General features: G+C 42.9%; 1 protein-coding gene across 1 annotated transcript; it reads right to left on the bottom strand.

The window, feature by feature from the left end:
- Positions 1 to 242: 242 nt before the first annotated feature.
- RETREG3 (reticulophagy regulator family member 3) lies at positions 243 to 22115 on the bottom strand. Its single transcript, XM_038547261.1, has 9 exons — positions 21753 to 22115; positions 9266 to 9372; positions 7624 to 7654; positions 6565 to 6691; positions 5845 to 5929; positions 4899 to 5036; positions 3604 to 3686; positions 2857 to 2989; positions 243 to 2456 (listed from the first exon to the last, which is right to left on the bottom strand). Exons 1-9 carry the CDS (start codon positions 21989 to 21991, stop codon positions 1999 to 2001), a joined length of 1401 nt encoding a protein of 466 aa, XP_038403189.1. The 5' UTR covers positions 21992 to 22115; the 3' UTR covers positions 243 to 1998.
- Positions 22116 to 22215: the final 100 nt, after the last annotated feature.

The following is a 22215-nucleotide window of genomic DNA, read 5'->3' as shown; positions in this document are numbered from 1 at the left end:
AGATGCCAGCCACGAGAGCCAGTTATGCTGTCTGGGCTCTCCTGGGGAGGGGAGGGGAGGGGAGGGGAGGGGGCCTCATCCCATGGTGATTGTTCTGACCATCACAAAAGTCACAAATGGGGACAGGCAGGTGGGTCCCTCACACCTGGGCTTCCTCTTCTGAGGCTGTCACCTCAGATTAATCCCATTTTGGATTAACAGACTGTCAAGGGTAAGACACCATTCAACATTAGTCTCTTAAAGATTGTTCTCATACAAGATTTATTCCCCAGCACCACTCCCCCCCACCCCCGCCCTGCCCACCCATCCCCACCCCAGTTCACAGTGGAGGACTAAGGAGATTCAGAGCATGATCCCCCAGGTACAAGAAACACCTTCTGAAGATTTTGCTCTCCTTCCTCCCTCCCTCTTGCCAACTTCCAAGGCCTGAAGCTACACACTCATGCAAACACACCAAAACCCACTCCTCTTCCACACTTCCTGTTTTTTTTTCCCACATCAGAGCTCACCTGTGAGCTCATCTGGGCTCTGAGAAGATAGAAGGTGTCCAAAGTCTGAGAACCGTAAAGTGGGGAGATGCCACTGACTCCTAATCTTTCACACACAAGTGACTGTGAAACAGGCACCTAGCTCTTCTTCCTTCTCTTAATTTTCACTCCTGGCCTCTACCTTTTCCATCAACCAAGAGCAAACGTGTTAGCACACTCCCACTTGCAGCACATGAAAATGGGCTCTGTCCAACATCCCTTGCCCAGGTATGGGGGTGTTGGGGGAGTGGTCCCTGAGGATCAGCAAAGGGTTAATGCAGAGGGCAAGAGGACAGAAGAGTTTGGCCTGAGCTCTGATTGGGGAGGCAGAGAGGCTGTACGCTGGCATAGGTTTAGAATTACCATTTTTAGTTTTTGTCTCATGATTCTTCTAGGAGTGGTAGAACAGATACCCCTTAGAAAGGTCTCTGCCGACTACAGACATATTCTTGCTAACTGGCCTCATCCTTAAAAGAGGCCCCAAGTTGGGAAGCAGTTGAAAATAAAAGTATTAAAAGGAACTGAATAGGGAGTAAGAATAGCTGGTGCAAGAAGAGCTGGTGGCTCCTGGGGTGAATGCCAATGAGCCATTTGTAAAGTGCTACTTTGACATCCCCCATGCAATTATTGCTTCTCCAAAGGAGGAGCAGGGGAAGGAACAGGAACATGGAAATGGATATGGTATGGTATTGCTTTGCTCGTTGCTCAGGCTGATGGCCAAATGGAGCCGGGGGTTAGCAGCACCAAAAATGACCAGGCAGCTTCAGAAGATTCCATGAGACCAGGAGATACAGAAGCACTCACCCTCTCAGCCAGCTGACCCCACAGCCCAAGGTAATGTCGAAGAGGCCCACCCCCACATCATGTTCACATTTCTAAATTTCACAAGCACTATTTTGGAGCACTGGAGATTAGGCCTCAAGAAATGAGGATGGGCTGGGGCAGAGGGAGCAGGCCTGCTCTGCAGAACCAAAAAACTTGCTTAGAAAAAGACAAATCAAATCATGGCTTAGCAAAAGAGGAAGATGGCAATGTAACACTTCCGGCTGCTGCCTGACTTGGAGCTCCAGGAGGGTGATGAAGGGAGGAAGGAAGGAAGGGAAGGGTGCTTCTATCACTGAGGGCCCCCGAGCACCCATACCTAGAAGCAAACAGCAGCACCCCCTCAAAGGGGAACCAATACCCCTGACTACTTTGTTCCCCAAAAGTACCATTCTGATGGAGAGAAGCCTCCCTCGGGGGGGAGGGGGGGGAGGCACTCTCACTGCAGTGATTGAGCTCAGAAATGGGCATCCAGCTGGTAGCAGGGGAGTGAGTATCCTCTCAGCAGGCCTGAGCTTCGACCAGGCCACCAAGCATACATATATAATTCAGTGGATGGGACCTGGGTTCTTCCCTTGCCCCTTCACCTTAAGTGGGATAGGAAGAAAAAAAACCTAAACCACAGTGACCCCTAAAAGGAGTCTCTGCCTCAGTGGCTCCTGGAACTGGCAGGGTCCAGCTGATTCAGCTCCGACTGGTCCAGAAGTTCAAAGTCATCCCCTTCAGCATCAGTGTCCAGGTCTGAACTGGGGGCCCGGAGGAAGCCTCTTGTTGCTCTCCGGGGAGGCGGGCCAGAAGGGCCTGGCTGAGAGGCCCCTGACAGAGCCAGGTGGATCATGCCCTGGGAGACCAGGCTGGCAAGGTTGCTGGTGAGGTTGGATCCTGCAGGCAGGGAACCAAGAAGGAGTTCCGGCAGTACAGCTTCATCCTGGCTAGCAGGGGGGTTCTGGAGCTCCCCGGCCCCTGGTGGGGAACGGTACATCAAGTTAGGCATCCCAATGCTAGTATCGTCCTCATCATCCAGGCCAGCAGGATCCACGTTAATGGAAGGGAAGTCTGGAAGGTCTCTGGCAAAGGATTCTTCTGGATCGCTGTGACCATCTAGGTCTGGGAGAGTGGAATAGAGGTGTTTTTGAGACATGGCAACAGCCTGCCACTCCTGTGCCCTAGCCCCACAAAGCAAGCCCCATGTAACCAGATTTTTCTACCCTGAATTTCTCAAGGTAAAGCAAAACCTGTAGTACTGGTCGGCTTCTCCCCTCCACTTATAGACTGCTATGATCTCTACTGTCCAAAGAATTCCATCCCCTTCTGCCAACCCAAGGCTCCAGGAAGATTTCAAAGAGAGCAGTGGTGCAATCCCAGCTGTAGCCATACCCGCAAAGCTGCTCTGCCACCTGTTCCACACCTCAGAAAACAAGAGAGGACCGGGCGGTATCCTCTCTGCCCATGAAGCTGAGCAGCAACTGTCATAGCTGTATGAACTCATGTCCACGGTTTCCCTCACCTTCAGAGCCTTCTGTTAGAGGTGTCTGGCCCCGTGAAAGATTGAATGTACCATTGTCTGTACAGGAGACCTCAGCATCTGAGTGCTCAGAGTCTGTGATGGCCAACTCCCTGGCAACAGTAGAATCATCCAGCTTAGGAAAGAAAAGACCAACAAGCCTGAAGAGAGGATGCCATTAGGAAAAGGTGCAGTTCCCCAGTTACAGCTCTACTAATTAGCTGGCCCTAATGGCTAGTCTAAGGCCAGCAGTGCAACCAGGCAAGACTGGGGACTTTAGTCAATATCTTGACCCCTTTTGGGCTGCTCCAAGGAAAATACCTGTACTTATCAATCTTGAGCACAGGAAGGAAAGCAGTCTGGGGAGTCAACCAGCCACTTACTCATAAGCAAATAACTGATCCAGAGATTACTTTTCACAGGTGGCCAGGAAGATACATTGCCCAACATAACACGGGCTGGGCTGTTAAAAGACAATCACGCCAATTCCAGAAGTTCTGCCATGATGGTAGAGATTAAAAGGAGACATGGAAGAAGGTGTGCTGGTCACCAGACCCAAACAGATCTACGCACAGTCCAAAAAGAATACTAGCTTTCTCCTCACGGCTCTTACAGGCAAGGAGAGGGTGGGGCCTTGAAGCACCCATAATGAGCTTGAAAACCTAGTTACCACCTAAATGTGAGGTGCTAGATGGTTAATGGGAGCTAAAAGAAAACTAGCCAGTGCTGCACCTCCCGCACCCAAGATACCTGAGGACAGAAGGCAGCAAGCTCCTCTTCACTGTCGCTGTGGTTGTCCAAGGCACGCTCTGGATATAGAGCTCTGCGGCATACTAAACAGAGAGAGCAGAAGGCCTTGACACCCTCCCTTGCAGGGCAGGGGTGGGGGTGGGTGGGAACCCCACCCGCCCCAGACTTCAAAGGCATAAAATCAGAACATAAGAGAATGAACCCTCTGAATTTGGCCCAAAGCCTACATTACAATGCCTAAGGGTAGGGTTGCTGAGCCTAAGTGGCAAGATAAGCTGATAACATAGGAGAGAAGATCTTCCAATGCCTCTCCTCCACCAGCCCCTTCACATTTTTGTTCTGGTCAGATGATTAACAACTCCTAGGATAGGTCAGAGGCAGACAGATGTCAAGAGGAAAGTGGACAGTATCATAGAGAGGGCAAAGATGCCCCACCTTGGTTAAATCAGGCTTTTGAGTACTGATACTATTCAGCTGGCTGTGCCAGGGGATAAGCTGGGCCTTGATGACCATGCAATGGGCTCTTTGAAGGTGAGGGCTTAATAAAACACCAAATATCACCAGCCCACAGAAGGGAGGAGAAAGTTCACACAACTGTCATTCATGTATTGGGAGGGTCTTAGGCTAGTATACTTCTGGCTTCTCAGGCAGTATGAAAGTATCACCTTTGGAAAGCAGCTTTCAGTAGTGAAAAGAGGCCTGGTTTAGGAGTTGCCATTTACTACCTGTGAAGTTCAATTTCTCCTTTTTTAAAAAAGATTTATTTATTCACAAGGGACACAGAGAGAGGCAGAGGGAGAAGCAGGCTCCCCATGGGGAGCCTGATGTGGAATTGTTTCCAGGGTCCTGGCAAAAAAAAGGCACCCCTGAAGTTCAATTTCTTTTCTCAAGGTTGTCAAGATTAAGTAAAATACTTGTTAATAAAATTAAAATTAAAAAATATATAAAATAAATAAAAATATGCAGAGTTGCCACCACAGTGCTTGGGCACATGGAAAGTGCTTCATAAAAAGCAAGCAAACATTAGGGCTATCTGTCTGACTTTTATTCAACTTGGAAGAGCTTTTCCCAGATTTGCTTAAAATGGGAGTGTCCAGAATCCCAAATGCCAAAATTGGTAAGCCTGCAGAGGTTTCCCTGGAATAAAATATCACTTTTATCTACCCCCCCTTACAAAACAACCACACCCCACTTCTCCCACTTCTGAAGACCTGCCCGTTATGTCAGACCTATGGGCTTTTCTCTTCTCTTCCCCAAATTGCCCAAGTGGAAGGAAGCCTCTCCTTGACACTTACATTGTCTCTCTCTCTGCTTGGACATCATGTAGCCACGGACACTGAAGTCCAGCCGCTGCAGAGCTGGCTTCAGCCGTACATATGCTCGATCCCACAGCCGGTGGTACACAGCAAGAGGCCACGTCATGACAGTGACAACTGAGAGGAGTGGGAGACAGTGGCAAAGTGGAGAGGGGGCTGTACAAACAGTCCCGACCGTCCCTCTGCTATTGTGTCCTCTGACTAGACACTCGGTGTGGAATAGTTCTCCTTCATTCTGCTGGTGATCTTTAACAGTCTCCCGTACCACATGAGAGGGGCTCTGGAAGGTCTAAAGACTTCTGCCGCCACCTATATGGCTCTGCACATTAGAGTGGGCTACTGATTTATCAAGGACAGAACCAGGTGTGGTCACTTGCATATAAGTGTCATTGAGCCATAAATCAGGCTAAATGGTAACAATGCCTCAGTAATGACAACAAATCATGTAAGGGGCTGGCCACAGACATAGCTCCTCAGTTTTTCCAGCCCCACGCAAAATTCATGCCAACAGGAAGTAACTAAATCTAAAAAAACTGTGCTCCAGGAGAAAAAGAAGTGCTCCAGGATAAGCAGAGCCTAGTAGAGAAACCCCTAAAAGTTATATTCTGTCACACAACATACTAACTCTAAAAATTTCCTCCTAAACAGGGACAGACAGTCCTTTAGGGCTGGTAATACAATATATGTTAGTGGACCCTCATCAATTTCTAAAGCTGACTTGGTAAGAAAAGCCCTTTGTGTGGGGGGAGGCTGTTATAAGCAAGAAGAAAGATATTTTCATGACACCAAACAGATTATGAAAATATAAACAGGTCATTTCCTGGAGAACCAAAATATAAAAGTCCTCTTCCTAGACCCAGAGTTAGCTGTGGCTAGAAAAGCTAGGTGTAGGGAAAGCTCTGGAGGAGGTATGTGCCATACTTACGTATCAAATAGGATAGCAGGAGCCCGGGGATGTAGCGGCCCAAGACGGCCAAAAAGGTCAATATCCCACAGCTCAGCAAGCAGAACTAGAGGAGTCAGGAAACAGTATTTTCTGTTACACGGCAGGAGACTGGGGTGCGGACAAGGGAAAGGTGGAGACGACTGAAATGACTATGACCTATAAGTGGGCACGTCAGAATGACAGCTGTGTCTAGCCACTTTTGCATCTCATGGTGACTCTGCTTGGGATGAAAAGGAGGATGTCCATTTTATTCAAACTCCTTTTCCTTTGCTAACCCAACAGGGCTGCACCTTTCCCGCTGGGAAATTGGTTTGCACAGGCTTAGCCAAAAATTCTCTCGGAAAGCAAGTGGTGGTGGTGGGTTTTTTAAGTTAAAAAAAAAAAAAAGTAAAAAAAGTAAAAAACCCAACAACCTACCACATGTTTAATATGACACAGAATGCACACAAGCAAGCTCTCTTTTCCATCGTGGGGCAGGAAGATGGCTCTATCTCAGAGGCAAGCACCTAAAGGAGTCATCAACCTCTTCCCTTAGTCCTAGTGGCTGGTCAGAAGCCCTTCCTACAAATTCTCTTTGCCTCCACGATCATCACGGTCTTTTTCTCTCTTGAATGACACTATGTAGTCAAAAGACTGTTTCACTTTAGCATAATCTATACTGAGAAGCCAGAAATGAAAGTGAAAAGGGAAGAGTCTTACCTTGCCTGGGTTTTGCTTTTTGAAAAGCACAAGATTCCTTATGAAAATGGTCCCACTAACCCAGACTTCAGCTACGTGGTGGCAGAGCTCGGGCACGCTGAGCAACCGAGGGTGCACAAAGCCCCAGCTATAGGAGAGAGAAGGGGGAGCTGTGAAAGGAGGGTGTTGAGGGATTCCCCCCATCTTGCTGTGGCATTGGCAGCCAATGCTTCTAGGTTTCAACTGGAGCTTGGGAGTGGCTAGTTCTAGGTGCTTTGGAGGTGAAGTGGGACTTTTTTCTTGTCTCACCAGGTTGAAACTTGAATTTAGGGACTAGGAGGGCACATTTGTTCTGACAACTCCACCCTATGAGCAAGCAGTCCAATCCACGTGTATAAACCTGCCACTAGCTCCAAGGCACTTTGTGCTTAGAAACATCTTCCCTGCACTCGGACCATTGCAATTCACTGTGATTGCAATTCAGGGATAAAAGTAAAACACAATCTGACACTGCTGCTGCTGAGGGGGAGGCAATGGTAGATGTGTCCCTCAGAAAATAAATATAGCAAAAGTAAAATAAACCATAGCAGAGGAAATTCCTTGGATCAAACATATGGGATGAATGAACTGAGAAATGAAAGCAAGAGCTGTAAGACACAAGAGGAATCTTTGGCTTGCTGATGCCAGGAACCAATGTGTTTTCTGACCAGAAACTTTTTAAAAAGCTAGAGGTCACAGAAAACACTAAATGATCTGGAATAAAAGTCAGGAAACAAATGAAATAAGCTGCCTCTAAGTTTTTACAGTAGAGCTAAAAAATGCAGCTAACTCCTTGGCATATCAGGTTACAGGGCACTATAATGCTCCTTTTCAGAAACTTTTCTTGTTAATAGCAGAGGACACTAGCAATCTCAACTTGCTACCTGAACTTTAGGATTTGTTAAGATGATTATTCGGAACAGACTAGGTTCTCAGCTCATACTCTGTATCCATAACATGGAGTTAACAACATGTAACCAGAATATTACAACAAGAGAATCAATCAGAGCAACAAAAAGGGATTTAATTAGTGTTCCATACCTCTCATTGTCTAATGCGTCGGGTCTTGGCACTACAATATTAAAACAAACACCAGCATTAGTTGGTAGGGCAAACTAAACATAAAAATGTTAGGCTGTTGGTCTGACAGCTCGAGTTTTAATAGGTTTGGGGAAAAGAAAATAGTAATAGCCAATAAAAAGGAGACACCAGGTTATACTGACAGAGTTAGGGGAGTGCAGACATGGGGAGGATGGCTGATGCCTGCTCATTTCTCTGGTGGGCGGGTGAGGGGATCCAAATGGAACATCAGGGTCCCTTCTACTTACTACAACTGAGAGCCAAGGTGCACAAGAAAAATGATCCACCCTACCCCTCAAGGGTGTCTTGGCTGCTCACATACATCAATGTGCACCAGGTTACTGAGGCATGTTAGAACTACTCCAAATCCAGAAATCTGCCTTTTCTCTTTAAAAAGAGATGCATTAACTACAATGAATGATGTCATCTTTTGACATTCACCAGCCATAAGACAGGTGATGAACTACATGATTCCTTAAAGTCTTTGCAAAATAGGATGGGAATGTATTTAAAAGCTATATACTCTCATGTAAATATCCTGCCAACACTTCAATGGCGTTTATCCCTTATTCTTCTAATTCCCTACTTATCAGTCTTAATGTATCTTTCTTCTTCCCAGCTCTCCAAGCCACCCATTGTTTGTTTCCATGAATACCTCTCTATTTCTCACACAGATACAGTCATAGTTTCCTATCAAGTCTCCCTCTTTCCCTTTTCTTTCCATGTGATCCTGTAAAATGCTATCAATCTTCTGTATCACCTCACAATATAACTCTAAAAAAGAAATGCTCAATGATCATTCACTACCTATAGGATTAAGCCTAAACTTCTAGGCCTAACTTGAAGGCCTTGTAAAATCTAATCCCAACATATTATCAGTTTTATTTCCTTTTAATGACCTCTTCATTCTGGTGAAAGTGACTAATTCCTTGTTCTCAGGAGATGCTTTGCTGCTTCTGGTTTCTCAGACTAATCGAACTACTGGTGCCACTAGAAACACCACTTCTCTCTTCACTTGTTCAAGTCACTTGCTTCATTCAAGGCCTGAACCAGGGCCAAAATACATGACAAACATACCAATTACATACTACACAGTGACATCTCTGGTACTGTTCTGTAGCTATCATTTCACTGGTCTTTTGTTTGTGCCTATATAATCTTTGAGAAAAGGAAACGTATCTTACTTTATATGAATCACAATGCTTAGCTTAGTGTTTTTTGCAAATAAGCAATTTAAAAGAAATTCCTGAGAGGCAAATTGATACTGCCTCAGTAAAGATGCAGTATCCAATGATGTAGATATGTCTATCTATTTTTTTTAACTTGAAGACTATTTATTCCTCTGGCCAATTATAAGGGCAAGAATATCTCAGGTGGTGGATACAGATTTCTTGAGCTTAGTAACAATGGGAAAGGTGGAATGCAGCTGTAAGGAACTACCGATGGAGCACCAGCCCTTCAAGTGTCTCCTAAAACAAGTAATTCACACATCAAAAGATATTCCCAGTTCTATACACTCCCTCATAAACCCCCAAAACTAAAGGTAAAAATTAAAGGAAAGACCATTTCCAGTTCAGACTGTTCTAAATGCTATCAAACTCACCTTTTATTTCAGGCCAGATTTTGTTCTTCCATTGGTCTATACATACAATGATCATAGAGCTGAATGCAAGTAAAAACACAAGACGAAGGGATGTCAGTGCAAAGAACCTACAGAGAAGAAAAAACAGAAGATTATTATTCAATTAAGCTAATTTCGGAAAGGACCATCTGTATACTTCAGGCTTTAGTAAACATACTTAAGTCCTAGTTACGTACCTTAAGAAAATCACTTAAACTTTCTGAACATTAGGGGATCCCCGGGTGGCTCAGCGGTTTAGCGCCTGCCTTCAGCCCAGGGCGTCATCCTGGAGACCAGGGATTGAGTCCCACATCGAGCTCCCAGCATGGAGCCTGCTTCTCCCTCTACCTGTGTCTCTGCCTCTCTCTCTCTCTGTGTCTCTCATGAATAAATAAATAAAATCTTAAAAAAAAAAAAAAAAGCTTTCTGAACCTCAGCTATTGTATTTATGGGGAAGAGATAATTTGCTTCTGTAAAGGCAGAGGACTAAATCAAATAACTTCTTAAAGTCTTTCAAGTCTGCAATTCTATTAATTTCAGGGAGAAATTCATCCCTGATAACTTATTATAATGAAAACAAACACCCTTCTACCAAATTAGACCCCACTGTAGGGCAACAAACTGATAAGAGATGTGTTACAAAGCATGTAATTCAATTAGGTATCTTTTTACAGATGGAGGAACTCAGGTCTAAAACAGTAAAATGATTTGATTAAGGTCAACAGAAAGTTAGCACTGAAGCAACATTCTAAATTAAATTAATTAGAATTTAATTAATTCTAGTTAATTAGAATTTAATTAATTCTAGTTAATTAGAATTTAATTAATTCTAGTTAATTAGAATTAATAGCGGCCCAGTGGTTTAGCGCCTGCCTTCAGCCCAGGGCGTGATCCTGGAGTCCCAGGATCGAGTCCCACACGTTGGTCTCCCTGCGTGGAGCCTGCTTCTCTCTGCCTGTGTCTCTTCCTCTCTCTCTCTCTCTCTCTCTCTCTCTCTCTCTCTCTGTCTCTCATGAATAAATAAATAAAATCTTTTTTAAAAAATAAATAAATAATAAAAGCCAGTTCTTAAGAATTAACACCAATACTTCTTAAACATTTCCAAAAAATTGAAGAGGGAACATTTCTGATTGATTTTATGAGGCCAGCATTACTCTGATATCAAAGCCAGACAAAGACAATACAAGAAAACTAAAGCCCTATATCTCCCTCTCCCTGTCGCTCCCCCTGCTTGTGCTCTTCTGCACTCTCTCTCCCGTCAAATGAATAAGTAAAAATGTAATAAATAAAATAAATCTTTCACAAAATGTGGGGGGAAAAAGATAATCAAAAAACAAGTTCTATGAGTCTTTGTACTACACCAGCCTTTCAGTATCTTTAGGACAGTGCTGGCCCACAAGCTAATTCTGTCAGTCTGTGAGGAAGCCAAGTAGAAAATTTAGAGTAAACATTTAAAAAAAAAATTATAGCAATTTGACCAAGTAATCTTGAATCACAGAACATATTTGGGTTTATATTTTCTGTCTTTTAAACTTAATTTTTCAGGCACCCCGGGTGGCTCAGCGGTTCAGCGCCGCCTTCAGCCTGGGGCGTGATCCTGGAGTCCCGGGATCGAGTCCCACATCAGGCTCCTTGCATGGAGCCTGCTTCTCCCTCGCCTGTGTCTCTGCCTCTCTGTCTCTCGTGAATAAATAAATAAAATCTTAAATAAATAAATAAACTTAATTTTTCTAGTAACTTAATTTAGTAACTTTCTAGTAACTTAATTTTTCTAGTAACTCATTTATATTGCATTTTACAAAAGTATTGATTTGCAACAGATCAGGGACACCACTGGCCCTGACCATAGATGGTTCAGCAGGGACTGTAGTAGGCATAGCTTTTCAAGTCAGACTGGCTTGAGTCTGATTCTCTGAACACTCACTTAGTCATATGACTTTGAATAAATTAGCTTAACCTCTTTAAAGACTGTTTCTTCGTTTTGTTTTGTTTTTTTAAGATTTTATATTTATTCCTGAGAGACACAGAAAGAGGGGCAGAGACACAGGCAGAGGTAAAAGCAGGCTCCCCGCAGAGAGCCTGATGTGGGACTCCCATCTCAGGACCCCGGGACCAGGCCCTGAGCCAAAGGCAGACACTCAATTGCCAAGCCACCTAGGCGTTCGTGTTCCAGTTTCTTTGTATGTAGTGGTAACAATGACAGAATTTGGAGGATTGTTTGTAGGTTTTAGAAACAACATACTTAATTCCCTGTAAAAATATCATACTTGGGGCGCCTGGGTGGTTCAGTCCATTAAGTATCTGCCTTTCGCTCAGGTTGTGACCCCAGGGTTCTGGGATCAGCCCCACATTGGGCTTCCTGCTCAGCAGGGAGCCTTCTTCTCCCTCTCCCCGCTGCTCATGCTCTCTCATTATCTCTCTCTCTCATAAATAAGTAAATACATAAATAAATAAAAATTTTAATAGTCATACTTCATCTTGCTTAAAAAGACAAGAAAATATAAGCCTAAGACGTAGTTCTATTCAATTTTACAATGTAGAAGTGTTACTAGCTATTATCACAGCAAATGGATCAAACAAGGGTAAGGTTGGTTTGGTTACAAATGACCTCTTGCTTTCTCAGCTCACCACACTACCTAATGACTTGACATAACCACAGAACAATAGAGTATAATCTTTATATGTAAATGGAAAAAAAAAGCTTTATCTATGTGTACATATGAATACATCTACATATTCATGGATTGGCAGAGGAACTTTTTATTTCTAGATATTTTTGTACTGGTTTTCAATAAACATGAGTCCAGGGGGGGACCCCTGGGTGGCTCAGCGGTTTGGCGCCTGCCTTTGGCTCAGGGCATGATCCTGGGGTCCCGGGATCGAGTCCCACGTCGGGCTCCTGGCATGGAGCCTGCTTCTCTCTCCTCCTGTGTCTCTGCGCCTCTCTCTCTCTCTCTCATAAGTAAATAAATAATCTTAAAAAAATTGTTTAAAAAAAAACATGAGTCCATGTTATGTAATTTTAAAAACTACACAAAGAGTGAAGTTCCAGTCACCAGTGATAACCCTATTCCAATTCCCCTCCACCACCATTTAAAGGACACTGTAATTATACATGAGATTAAAGAATGAAAGCAGCTTAACAAAAATAAGCCTCTAGAGCTGCCTAGTCATTAACCTTTTCTCCAAGGCCAACTCATCAACCCAACTAACAAGCAAATTTAACAAGGCCAAGGATAAGGGCTCTAGAGCTTTTTGCTCCTCAGTGCCGCTACTTCTCATTCCTGGCAGCAGGAGGATGTGGCAGGGCCACCGTTTTCTCCAGAGTGCTTGAAAGGGCTCCCTGCGGAGGCAATCCAGACTGTCTGCAATCTCTACTTCCCAGATCATAATTACTAACAAATATAAAGTGGGGTAGGGAGAGGATATTAAGCCCTTCTAAGAAAGGCTGATCTTCCAAAAATGATGGCGGTAAAAATACTTTATCCAAGACCTGAACTATTCTAGTAGTCTGTTATAGTTCCCACCTATGTTTCAACCCAATCCAACAAACATTTATTGAGTGCTCATTTTATGTAGAGGCTTTGAGGTATGCAGCCCAGTTATAGCAGTTACAGAAAAGAGAAAGACATGGACCTTACTTTCAAGTGTATTTATGTGTCTATCTGTGTTTGCAATATAACATGACAAGCTAACGATAACAAAGAAGAGGACATCTAAACTGGAATTTAAGAGATAAGTAAGAATGGGGTGCCTGGCTGGCTCAGTCACTGGAGTATGCAACTCTTGATCTCGGGTTGTGGGTCTGAGTCCCACACTGGGTGTGGAGATAACTGAAAAAATAAAATACAAAAAAGAAAAAAAGAAAAGAAAAAGAAAACCCAGATAAATGGTAAGAAAACAGGATAAAAGGATGTGGGGAGGAGAGGGTACTCAGGGAGAATAGCCCGCTGGCATGACATATTTAAAGAACGACAAGCAGTTTTGATAGAACTGAAACAGAACACAAGGAGGAGATGAATATGGGGATAGCGTCAGGAGTCAGATCATGAAAAAAAAAAAAAAAAGGAGTCAGATCATGAACGGCCTTTTATGACAAGCATATTGGATTTTATCCTGCAGATAAAGGTGATACAGTAAAGTTTTATAAAAGGTATATTTTTGGGTCATGAAGGCTAAAACTGTGAACATCTTCTTGAACAAGATTAATCCTGGCCCATAAATTAATTTTAGGACTAGATTTATCTTTTTCTTGAATAAGCCAATGTAGGAATTTCAGAAGTTTTTCTGTGTGGTGTAAAATGACATTTCTTGGGAAAATAGTTTCTTCCATAAAGGTAAAACTTAATGGAAAGATCACCTCAATACACTGCAGTTGACCCCTCCAAGGTAACCAGACAATTAGCATCAATGTTCTCTTAGAGGTCTGATTGTCAAACATAAAATATGAGTAAGCGTGTGCTTCCTTCCTTCCAGGCCTCAATACTAAAACCCTAAGCAAAAAGGTAGTATCAATCTCAGATTAGTGTGTTTTGAAAAAAAAAGTTCAGAAAGAGTAAAACCGGGACTAGATGAAAAGAAGTCACATCAAATGCTTATCATTTTACCAGACATAACCAGGCAGCCCACCTGTAAGAAAACTCTGCAAGTAAGTGCAGAGACAAGACATAGTTGGTGTTGGGGATTCCTGGGTGGCTCAGCTGGTTAAACATCTGCCTTCCACTGGTGTCATGATCCCAGGGTCCTGGGATCCAGCCTAGTGTAGGGCTCCCTATTCAGTGGGGAGTCTGCTTCTTCCTCTTCCCTCACTTGTACTCTCTCTCTAATAAACAAAATCTTTTTCTAAAAAAGATAAGATATAATTGAAGATACAGTATTTTTGAGATCAGTATAGGTAAAGGATGGATGAAAAATAAGGATTCTCCTGGACTGGTTTAGTCCTCCAATGTCTATTCATCCAGATCAAAAAACTCACATGCAGATATAGCAGTATATGAGTTTAATAAGACAGTATGTGAAACATTTTTCAGCTACTAAAATCAGCATGAGAACTTCCCAACTTAACTAAAGCAACTGCAAATGAAGTCAATTCTGAATATTCACATGTGAATTGTTCAATTTGGGGATTGCCCATAGCCTTTATCCTTTGTGGGTTCACAATCTATTTTTTCTTAATGATGCATTTTTTTCTTATTCGTAAAGGCAACCATGTTTATTGGAGAGAGTTTAAAAATGTAAGCGATAATGAAAAATGAAATTAAAAAGGAAATTAGTATACCATCTACGAAACACTCTTACCAAACAACAAAAGAAATTTCTTGAACCTGAATCTGATCAAGCCTCTAGATCCAACTACCAATTTACAAAAATATAGAGCACAAGGGAAATGTGCACAGGGATGCAATAAGCAAAATCCAGTCTGGGAAACACTTTATAGGACAAACTGATTTCTTCAACCAACAAATTAGGGAGGAAAAAAAGACTAAAGGAGGTCAACAGAATAAAAGATATGTAAAAAACAGATCAGTTATAATATGTGGACTTCATTTGGGTCCTGATCCAAACAATCTTATTATTTAAAAAAAAAATTTTTTTAGGGGAGGGGGCAGAGAGACAAAATCCCAAGCAGGCTCCATGCCCCTGACACAGAGCCCAACTCCAAGCTCAATCTCGTGACCCTGAGATTATGACCTGAGCTGAAATCGAGTTGGATGCTTAACTGACTATGCCACCTAGGTGCCCTCCAAACAATTTTTAAAAACAAATAATATTTAAATATATATACATATATAAATTTAAATAAGCTCTATGCCCAATGTGAGGTTTGAACTCACCAAGCTGAGATCAAGAGTCATATGTTCTACTGACTGAGCCAGCTAAGCACCCCAAAACACAAATAGTATTTATGAAAAAACTGGAAATTTGAACACTGAAAGGAGTCATTAATTTTTTACATATGATAATGGTGCTGTTATTTTTTTTTTAAGATTTTATTTATTTATTCATAGAGATGCAGGCAGAGACACAGGCAGAGGGAGAAGCAGGCTCCATGCAGGGAGCCCGATGCGGGACTCGATCCCAGGTCTCCAGGATCACACCCTGGGCTGCAGGCGGCGCTAAACCGCTGCGCCACCAGGGCTGCCCGGTGCTGTTATTTTTTTAAAGTCTTTATTTTTCAGAGATTCACAATCTAAAATATTTACAGATAATATTATAAGACACCTGGGATTTGCTTCGAAACAATGAAGAGGTGAAAAAGAACTGAGGTACAGAAGACACAAAGTTGGCCATGAACCGAAGAATTTTTTTTTTTTAATTTTTATTTATTTATGATAGTCACAGAGAGAGAAAGAGAGAGAGGCAGAGACACAGGCAGAGGGAGAAGCAGGCTCCATGCACCGGGAGCCCGACGTGGGATTCGATCCCGGGTCTCCAGGATCGCGCCCTCGGCCAAAGGCAGGCGCCAAACCGCTGCGCCACCCAGGGATCCTGAACCGAAGAATTTTAAAGCTGGGTACATGATGGTACATATTATTACTCTACCTACTTATGGACATGTTTAAAATTTTCCTTAAGACAATGTTTGGTGGAAAAAAAAAAAAAAGACAATGTTTGGTGGTTTTTAAAAATGATTTATTTATTTATTCATTCATTCATTCATTCACAAGAGGATCACACTCCAGGATCACACTCCAGGATCACACCCTGAGCCAAAGGCAGAAACCCAACTGCTGAGCCACTCAGGCATCCCAAGAAAAAGTTTTGAAAAATGGCCCCTTATCCACATACATGCCCCCAAATGTGAACAGATGCTATTCTTTCATTTTAAAAAAAATTTAAAAAAATATGGTATATACATCCATGGATGTATATACCATATCTGGTTTAAAAACCTTCTTCTTTGGGACATCACGCTCAGGCCGTGATCCTGGAATCCTGGAATTGAGTCCCTTGTCAGGCTCCCTGCATGGAGCCTGCTTCTCCCTTTGCCTATGTCTCTGCCTCTCTCTGTGTGTCTCTCATGAATAAATAAAATCTTAAAAAAAAAACAAAACAATTTTCTTCATTTGACAATAGATAGGTTTTCCTGTGTCACCAGAAAAACATCAAAAACTTCTAAAATGATTGTACTGTATATATGTGTGTGTGTGTATATATATATACACAATTAGTCTTGTTAAATCTTTTCTAATTGAACAAATGTCTCCAATTTTTGATATAAAAAAAGCTGAACTATGTATCACTGAGCATATATCTTTGTTCTCACAATTACTTTAACTGGAATTACTGGGTCAAAGGGCATTGACTTTTTTTATAAGTGTTTCTGAGATAGAGTTTGCAAACCATAAAATTCACCCTTTTAAATTGTCTGATTCAATGGTTTTTAATATATTCAGGGTTGTACAACTATCACCATCATCTAATTTAGAACATTTTCACGATCCCAAAAGGAAAGCCATTACCAGTTGGCAATCATTCCCCATTTCCTCCAGTCTCTAAAAAGACACTTTTTTTTCTTTTTTAAGAGAGAGAAGGGGCAGAGGGAGAGGGAGAATCCCAAGCAGGCTCCATACCCAGCATGGAGCCCAAGGTTGGGTTTGATCTCACAACCTTGAGATCGTGACCGGAGTCGAAATCAAGAGTTGGTCGCTTAACTGAATGAGCCACCTAGGCACCCCAAGATACTAACTTAAATGTCTTAATATATGTTGCCTAATTACTTTCCAGAAAGATTATCCAATTTATGTTTCTGTCAACCACATGCCAATTTTTACATATTTTCCCCAGAATTAGATACTACCATTTAAAAGAACCTAATAAGCAGAAATTAGTAACTCATTGCCATTTACATTCACATTTTTTACTACTACTGAGATATATATCCATCAATTATTTTCTGCTTTTTCCCCAGCCCTTTTGTAAACTTTCCATCCCCTTTATTAGGAGTTAAAATCCGGGATCCCTGGGTGGCGCAGCGGTTTGGCACCTGCCTTTGGCCCAGGGAGTGATCCTGGAGACTCAGGATCGAATCCCACGTCGGGCTCCCGGTGCATGGAGCCTGCTTCTCCCTCTGCCTGTGTCTCTGCCTCTCTCTCTCTATCATTAAAAAAATAAAAAATAAAAAAAAGGAGTTAAAATCCAATTATCGGGGATCCCTGGATGGCTCAGTGGTTTAGTACCTGCCTTCCGCCCAGGGCATGATCCTAGAGTCCTGGGATTGAGTCCCAAATCAGTCACTCTGCATTAAGCCTGCTTCTCCCTCTGCCTGTGTCTCTGCCTCTCCCTCTCTCTCTCTGTGTCTCTAATGAAGGTTGGATAGGGTCTAAATAAACAAACAAATAAATAAATCCAATTATCAGTCTAAATAAAATATTCCTTGGAAAAATAAACTGGTCTCCAGAAATATCATGAGGAATTCCAAAACTGAACAATTTTTTTTGAGGTTAACTATCTGATGAATCCTCATTAGTACAGGTAAATTAGAATTTGCTATAATCATAAACAAAGAGCACATGTCTATCTTCCATCAAAGAAGATACTATTTCTGGTTTCCTTTTGTTATTACAGAGTAAGCCTGTCTCACTGGCACTTCAGAACAAAGCTTCCTTCCCATCCTATAGGGACAAAAAGCCCATTATTGTACGGCACTTGTGGCCGCTGGTTAATGAGCCAGTCACTGGTAAATCAGAATGAAAAAAATTAACCCAACTCACATAATGTAGTGATAGTTGTTGCTTACACAAAACCAGAAATGAAACCAGCTAGCTGCTAAACACCTACTTTATGTTAATGGACAGAAAGCACCCAACCTTACAATTAGGACAGATAAAAACTGATGGTGAAAGAGAGGTGAAAAAAATGTAAGCCAAGGCATCTTTGGGTGTCTCCTTGGCTACCAAAAGCAATAAGAACCTTCTGAAGACTAGCATTAGAAACATTTGCTCAACAGATTTCATCTGAAATTCGATGTGTAAATTCTCACAAAACAAATGTTTCTACTTAAATGGGCCCTGCCTTCCATTTCCTGTTCCTCACTGTTGTTTTTCACTCAAATTCTGACCTTTTAAATCAAAACTGCTGTACACCTTTAATCACTTCTCATTTTTTTATTTGGGGGGGTGAAGGAACAATTTTATTTTTTTAATTGTGGAAACAATAGATTCCATAATATCCCCTAGAATATAGGATGGTTAATGCAGACAAGTGACTGTCAAAGCAGGTCTCAACAGGGAATCAGCTAGTGATTGCTCTAAAGCAATATCCCTAATTTAAAGACTGTCTAGAATCCTAGAATGTTAAAAACTGGAAAGGAGCTCCAGAATCATCTAGCCTTCCTTGAATCATGTGCTGCTCTTCACAGAAAGGGGAGGCTTAGAATGCATCCATATTTCCAGGGCTCCTGGGTGCTCCCCTGATCTGCTAAATCAGAATTTAACCAGCAGGTAACTCCAACCTGTTCTTTTCTGAATCTGTCAGGATACATTCTTGCTGACTCAGATATTCTTCCTTCAAATCTCTCATTTACAGGTGGTGCTCACACTAATGCAAACACAACCTACTGGAAAGGAAGGCCTGACATTGCCGTTACTATCCTAGAGATAATAACATTATCAGTGACCAGAAGCAATATAGACTGGAAGACTTCTGACATAATCACCATAATTGCTCTGGAACCTGAAGAAAAAAAAAAAAGAATGAAAGCCCTGAAATACTATAGCAAGGCTATACATCTATCTCTTTTATTTTGTTGTTTTTATTCTGTTTTACTAAAATTTAAGAGGGTACATTCATAGGTACAGAAAAACTTTGACTGAGAATCCATATTACTGAAAGTTAAGAGAGGGACGCCTGGATGGCTCAGTGGTTGAGTGTCTGCCTTCGGCTCAGGTCGTGATCCTGGGGTCCGGGATGGAGTTCCACATCGGGCTCCCTGCATGGAGCCTGCTTCTCCCTCGGCCGTGTCTCTGTCTCTGTGACTCTCATGAATAAATAAATAAAATCTTTTTTTTTTTTTTTTTAAGAAAGTTAAGAGATACCTATGTCAACTCTGGTGATTTTTGTACTCCTATCCAATCTTCTAATACCTCCTCAAAATGTGTAAGACATCTTAGTTAATAGATGTACCATTATTCAACACAAATAAGGAAAAAAACTTTCAGACTTAATTTCTCTCCAACCTGAGCCAATGATCCTTACATTTTCTAAACATTTATAGTATCAGAGAACTACACAGTTACCCTTCAACATTCCTAACTGAAATGTCAACATACATACATAATAATATGATACTACTAGAATGTTAAGTCTAACCTTCAGTTTTAACCCAAACTGCCTCCCAAGGAAGCTCATTTCCTAAAACAACAATCCTGTGAACTGTCACACCAAACTACCTTAGCCTCTGGGGGTTTAACACTATAGGTCACTCTGTAGCCTTAAGGGGTAGGGGTCCTCTTCTCCTTAAAGTGCAAGAGTCTCAGGAGTCGCACCTTCATTTTGCTATAGCTCTTTTCCACCTACTTCTAGAGGGATGGGAAGGTACCAAGTAACCATATTCTGGACACACAGCAGGCAAGCTACCAGGAAATGCCAGAGACAAAGACCAATCACAAGGCTTTCAGAGACCAAGAGTAAAAATGGGGAGCTGAGTGAGATTCTAAACATAGCATATTAGTAAACTTTAACAAACACTTGTTGAGAGCCAGCAAATTAAAGCTACCTGTAACATTTAAAGTGGTGCCTCAGTAGGAGATCATGTTCAGACCTCAATTCCACATTCTACTTCAAAAGTCTCTCAGGCAAGAGGCCTACGGAAAGTCCCTTCAGAAATAACAACATACATGCTACTGATCTATTTGTATTAACAAACCCTTGGTTTCATTACTCATTTAAATCCTGATGAAGCTTATACGTCAGCTAACCACACTTTGATCCAAACTGGCTTACTGAGGACAAATTGCCTCCCCTTGGAGTACAATCTCAATGTAGGTAAAAAATGAAGTTTTGACTAGATGGTCTGGGGTCAGGGGTTGTAATGGGGGAGATGGGGAAAGGAAAAGAAGATCATTTTGGAAAACGCTCCCAATTGAGATGCTACAGTTAAAGGTTTCTGCCAGAGAGGAACAGGAAGAGAAGTAGGTACCTGGGGATCAAAGAAGCACTACCAAAAATAAATGAAGAATGCTGTAGGAAAACTTTATCACCAAGTTTGTTAAAGACTGGAAACAACTAATGCCAGAGACTGCTGCAACACCTTTAACCTGAGTCCCTTTCAAACTGTTAGGGGAGTAATAGCTGAAAATTACATCTTTCTGTCAATGAATTTGAAATTGTTTTACTCTAGTTCACTGAAAATCTTTCAGACAAAGGATAATAAACGGGTTGGTTTTAAAACAAGAAATTTTAGGATAAAAATATTTTTAGCAAAAAAATATGTATTTTTAGCAGAAACAAATTTTCTTTGGAAACATTGTTCCATTTCATACTTATCCAGAATAGGTTTATTTCATTCTGTTGAAGCCCCTCCCCCCACCCACTTCAGTTCCCTTGGAATTTGGTGAATAACCTTTCCTAGTTATGAGTTAATTCCAAAGTATGCTCAGCAGATCTTATGAAGACCTATGTCCACCTTAGATCATGACAACTGAGAAGCAGCAGTTCCATTTTCACAAAGCATGACACACTGACTTTTAAAGCATATTTATAGTCTCACTTTTCCAGCTCAGGAAAATTCACACACGCTATTAGGCATCCTCAATTTCCCCGCCTATAAACCGTGCCTAAGAATGAATCTCTAATTCCTTGGGACAGGGATGAGTTGCAATCCTAAGTGGCTTTGAAATGGGTGAAATCTCACTCTCACTATTTCATAACTGTTTCTTGTTCTTCAAGAGCTTCTAATTTTCTTTCAAGTTGCAGCTCTGGAGGCTCTCATTGACGCTCACACTTCACAACTTCCCTTGAGCAGGAGAGAGGACACCTAACGTGCCAATTCAGATCACTCAAGCTTGTTTTCTTATCACACCTAGGGATACCTTTGCAAACATCTCACGCCTCATGCAACTACCCCGATAACAACTGCTAAAATCAGAGCTCTGGGGATGGTCTTCAAACCATACTGGAGCAAACAAGAGACGGAAAGTGATGGCCTTAAGTGACACAGCTTTCCCGAGCCAAGACGAGGCGCCCTCGCTCACTGCGAGCGGCTCAAGATGTTACCAGAAGCTCCTGCCGTATGTGCGGGGCGAGGCTGCGGGAACAGGTAAAGCAGGGAAGATGACTGGAGGACCACGGGGAGGACTGCGGTGCCAAAGCCTAAAGGCGGGATGCGGTGGAAGGAGGTGAGGCAAAATTAGGCTGGTACTGGAAGGAGCCGATGCAGCGAAGAAAACAGGGGAGGCGAGTGGTAGAGCCCTAGAAAAACCTGACGGATTCGCGCCTGGGAGGGTTTCCAAGGGTCCAGTTCTCTCACCAGAAAGCCGCGTTCAGCCCCAGGCACCACAGGGCGCTCCTGGCTGGCCGCTCCCACACCAGGGCTGCCTGCACCCGGCTCAGCAGAGGCTCGTAAGGCCCCAGCACCTCCACCAGGGCCCGCTGCGCCGCCTCAACCTGCTGGTCTCGTTCCCAGGAGCCTGACAGAGCGCGGCGGCTCCTGAAAGCCGGCCCCGAAGCTGGGCCTGGGGCCGCGGCCACCCCCTCTGCCTCCGCCATCTCCCCCCCGGCAGCCACAACATCCGGGGCCGCGGCCCGACGGTCACAATAAACACCAACTGCGCAGATGCGCGATTCGGCGGGGGAGGCCGCGTCCCTCCACAGTGCGCCTGCGTACAGGGACCTGCCCACGTCCACCCCGAGGAGAGAGCGCTGCGTCAAAGTACGTGCCCCGCGCCCCGGCGCAGAGCCCGGCCTGGAGTTGCGCACGCGCAGCCTGCTTG

This window comes from Canis lupus, chromosome 9 (genome assembly GCF_011100685.1).
Source record: "Canis lupus familiaris isolate Mischka breed German Shepherd chromosome 9, alternate assembly UU_Cfam_GSD_1.0, whole genome shotgun sequence".
Taxonomy (NCBI): Eukaryota; Metazoa; Chordata; class Mammalia; order Carnivora; family Canidae; genus Canis; species Canis lupus.
The sequence above is the reverse complement of the archived record's forward strand: the minus strand, read 5'-3'. Positions and strand labels throughout refer to the sequence as shown.

Excerpts from the sequence above, each read along its gene's own strand:
- RETREG3 (XM_038547261.1), bottom strand. The coding sequence starts at position 21,991 with ATGGCGGAGGCAGAGGGGGTGGCCGCGGCCCCAGGCCCAGCTTCGGGG. Across the intron at positions 9,373-21,752 it reads GGGCTGAACGCGGCTTTCTG|GTTCTTTGCACTGACATCCC; the intron begins GTGAGAGAACTG and ends TCTTCTCTGTAG. Across the intron at positions 2,990-3,603 it reads TTGCTGCCTTCTGTCCTCAG|CTGGATGATTCTACTGTTGC; the intron begins GTATCTTGGGTG and ends TTCTTTCCTAAG.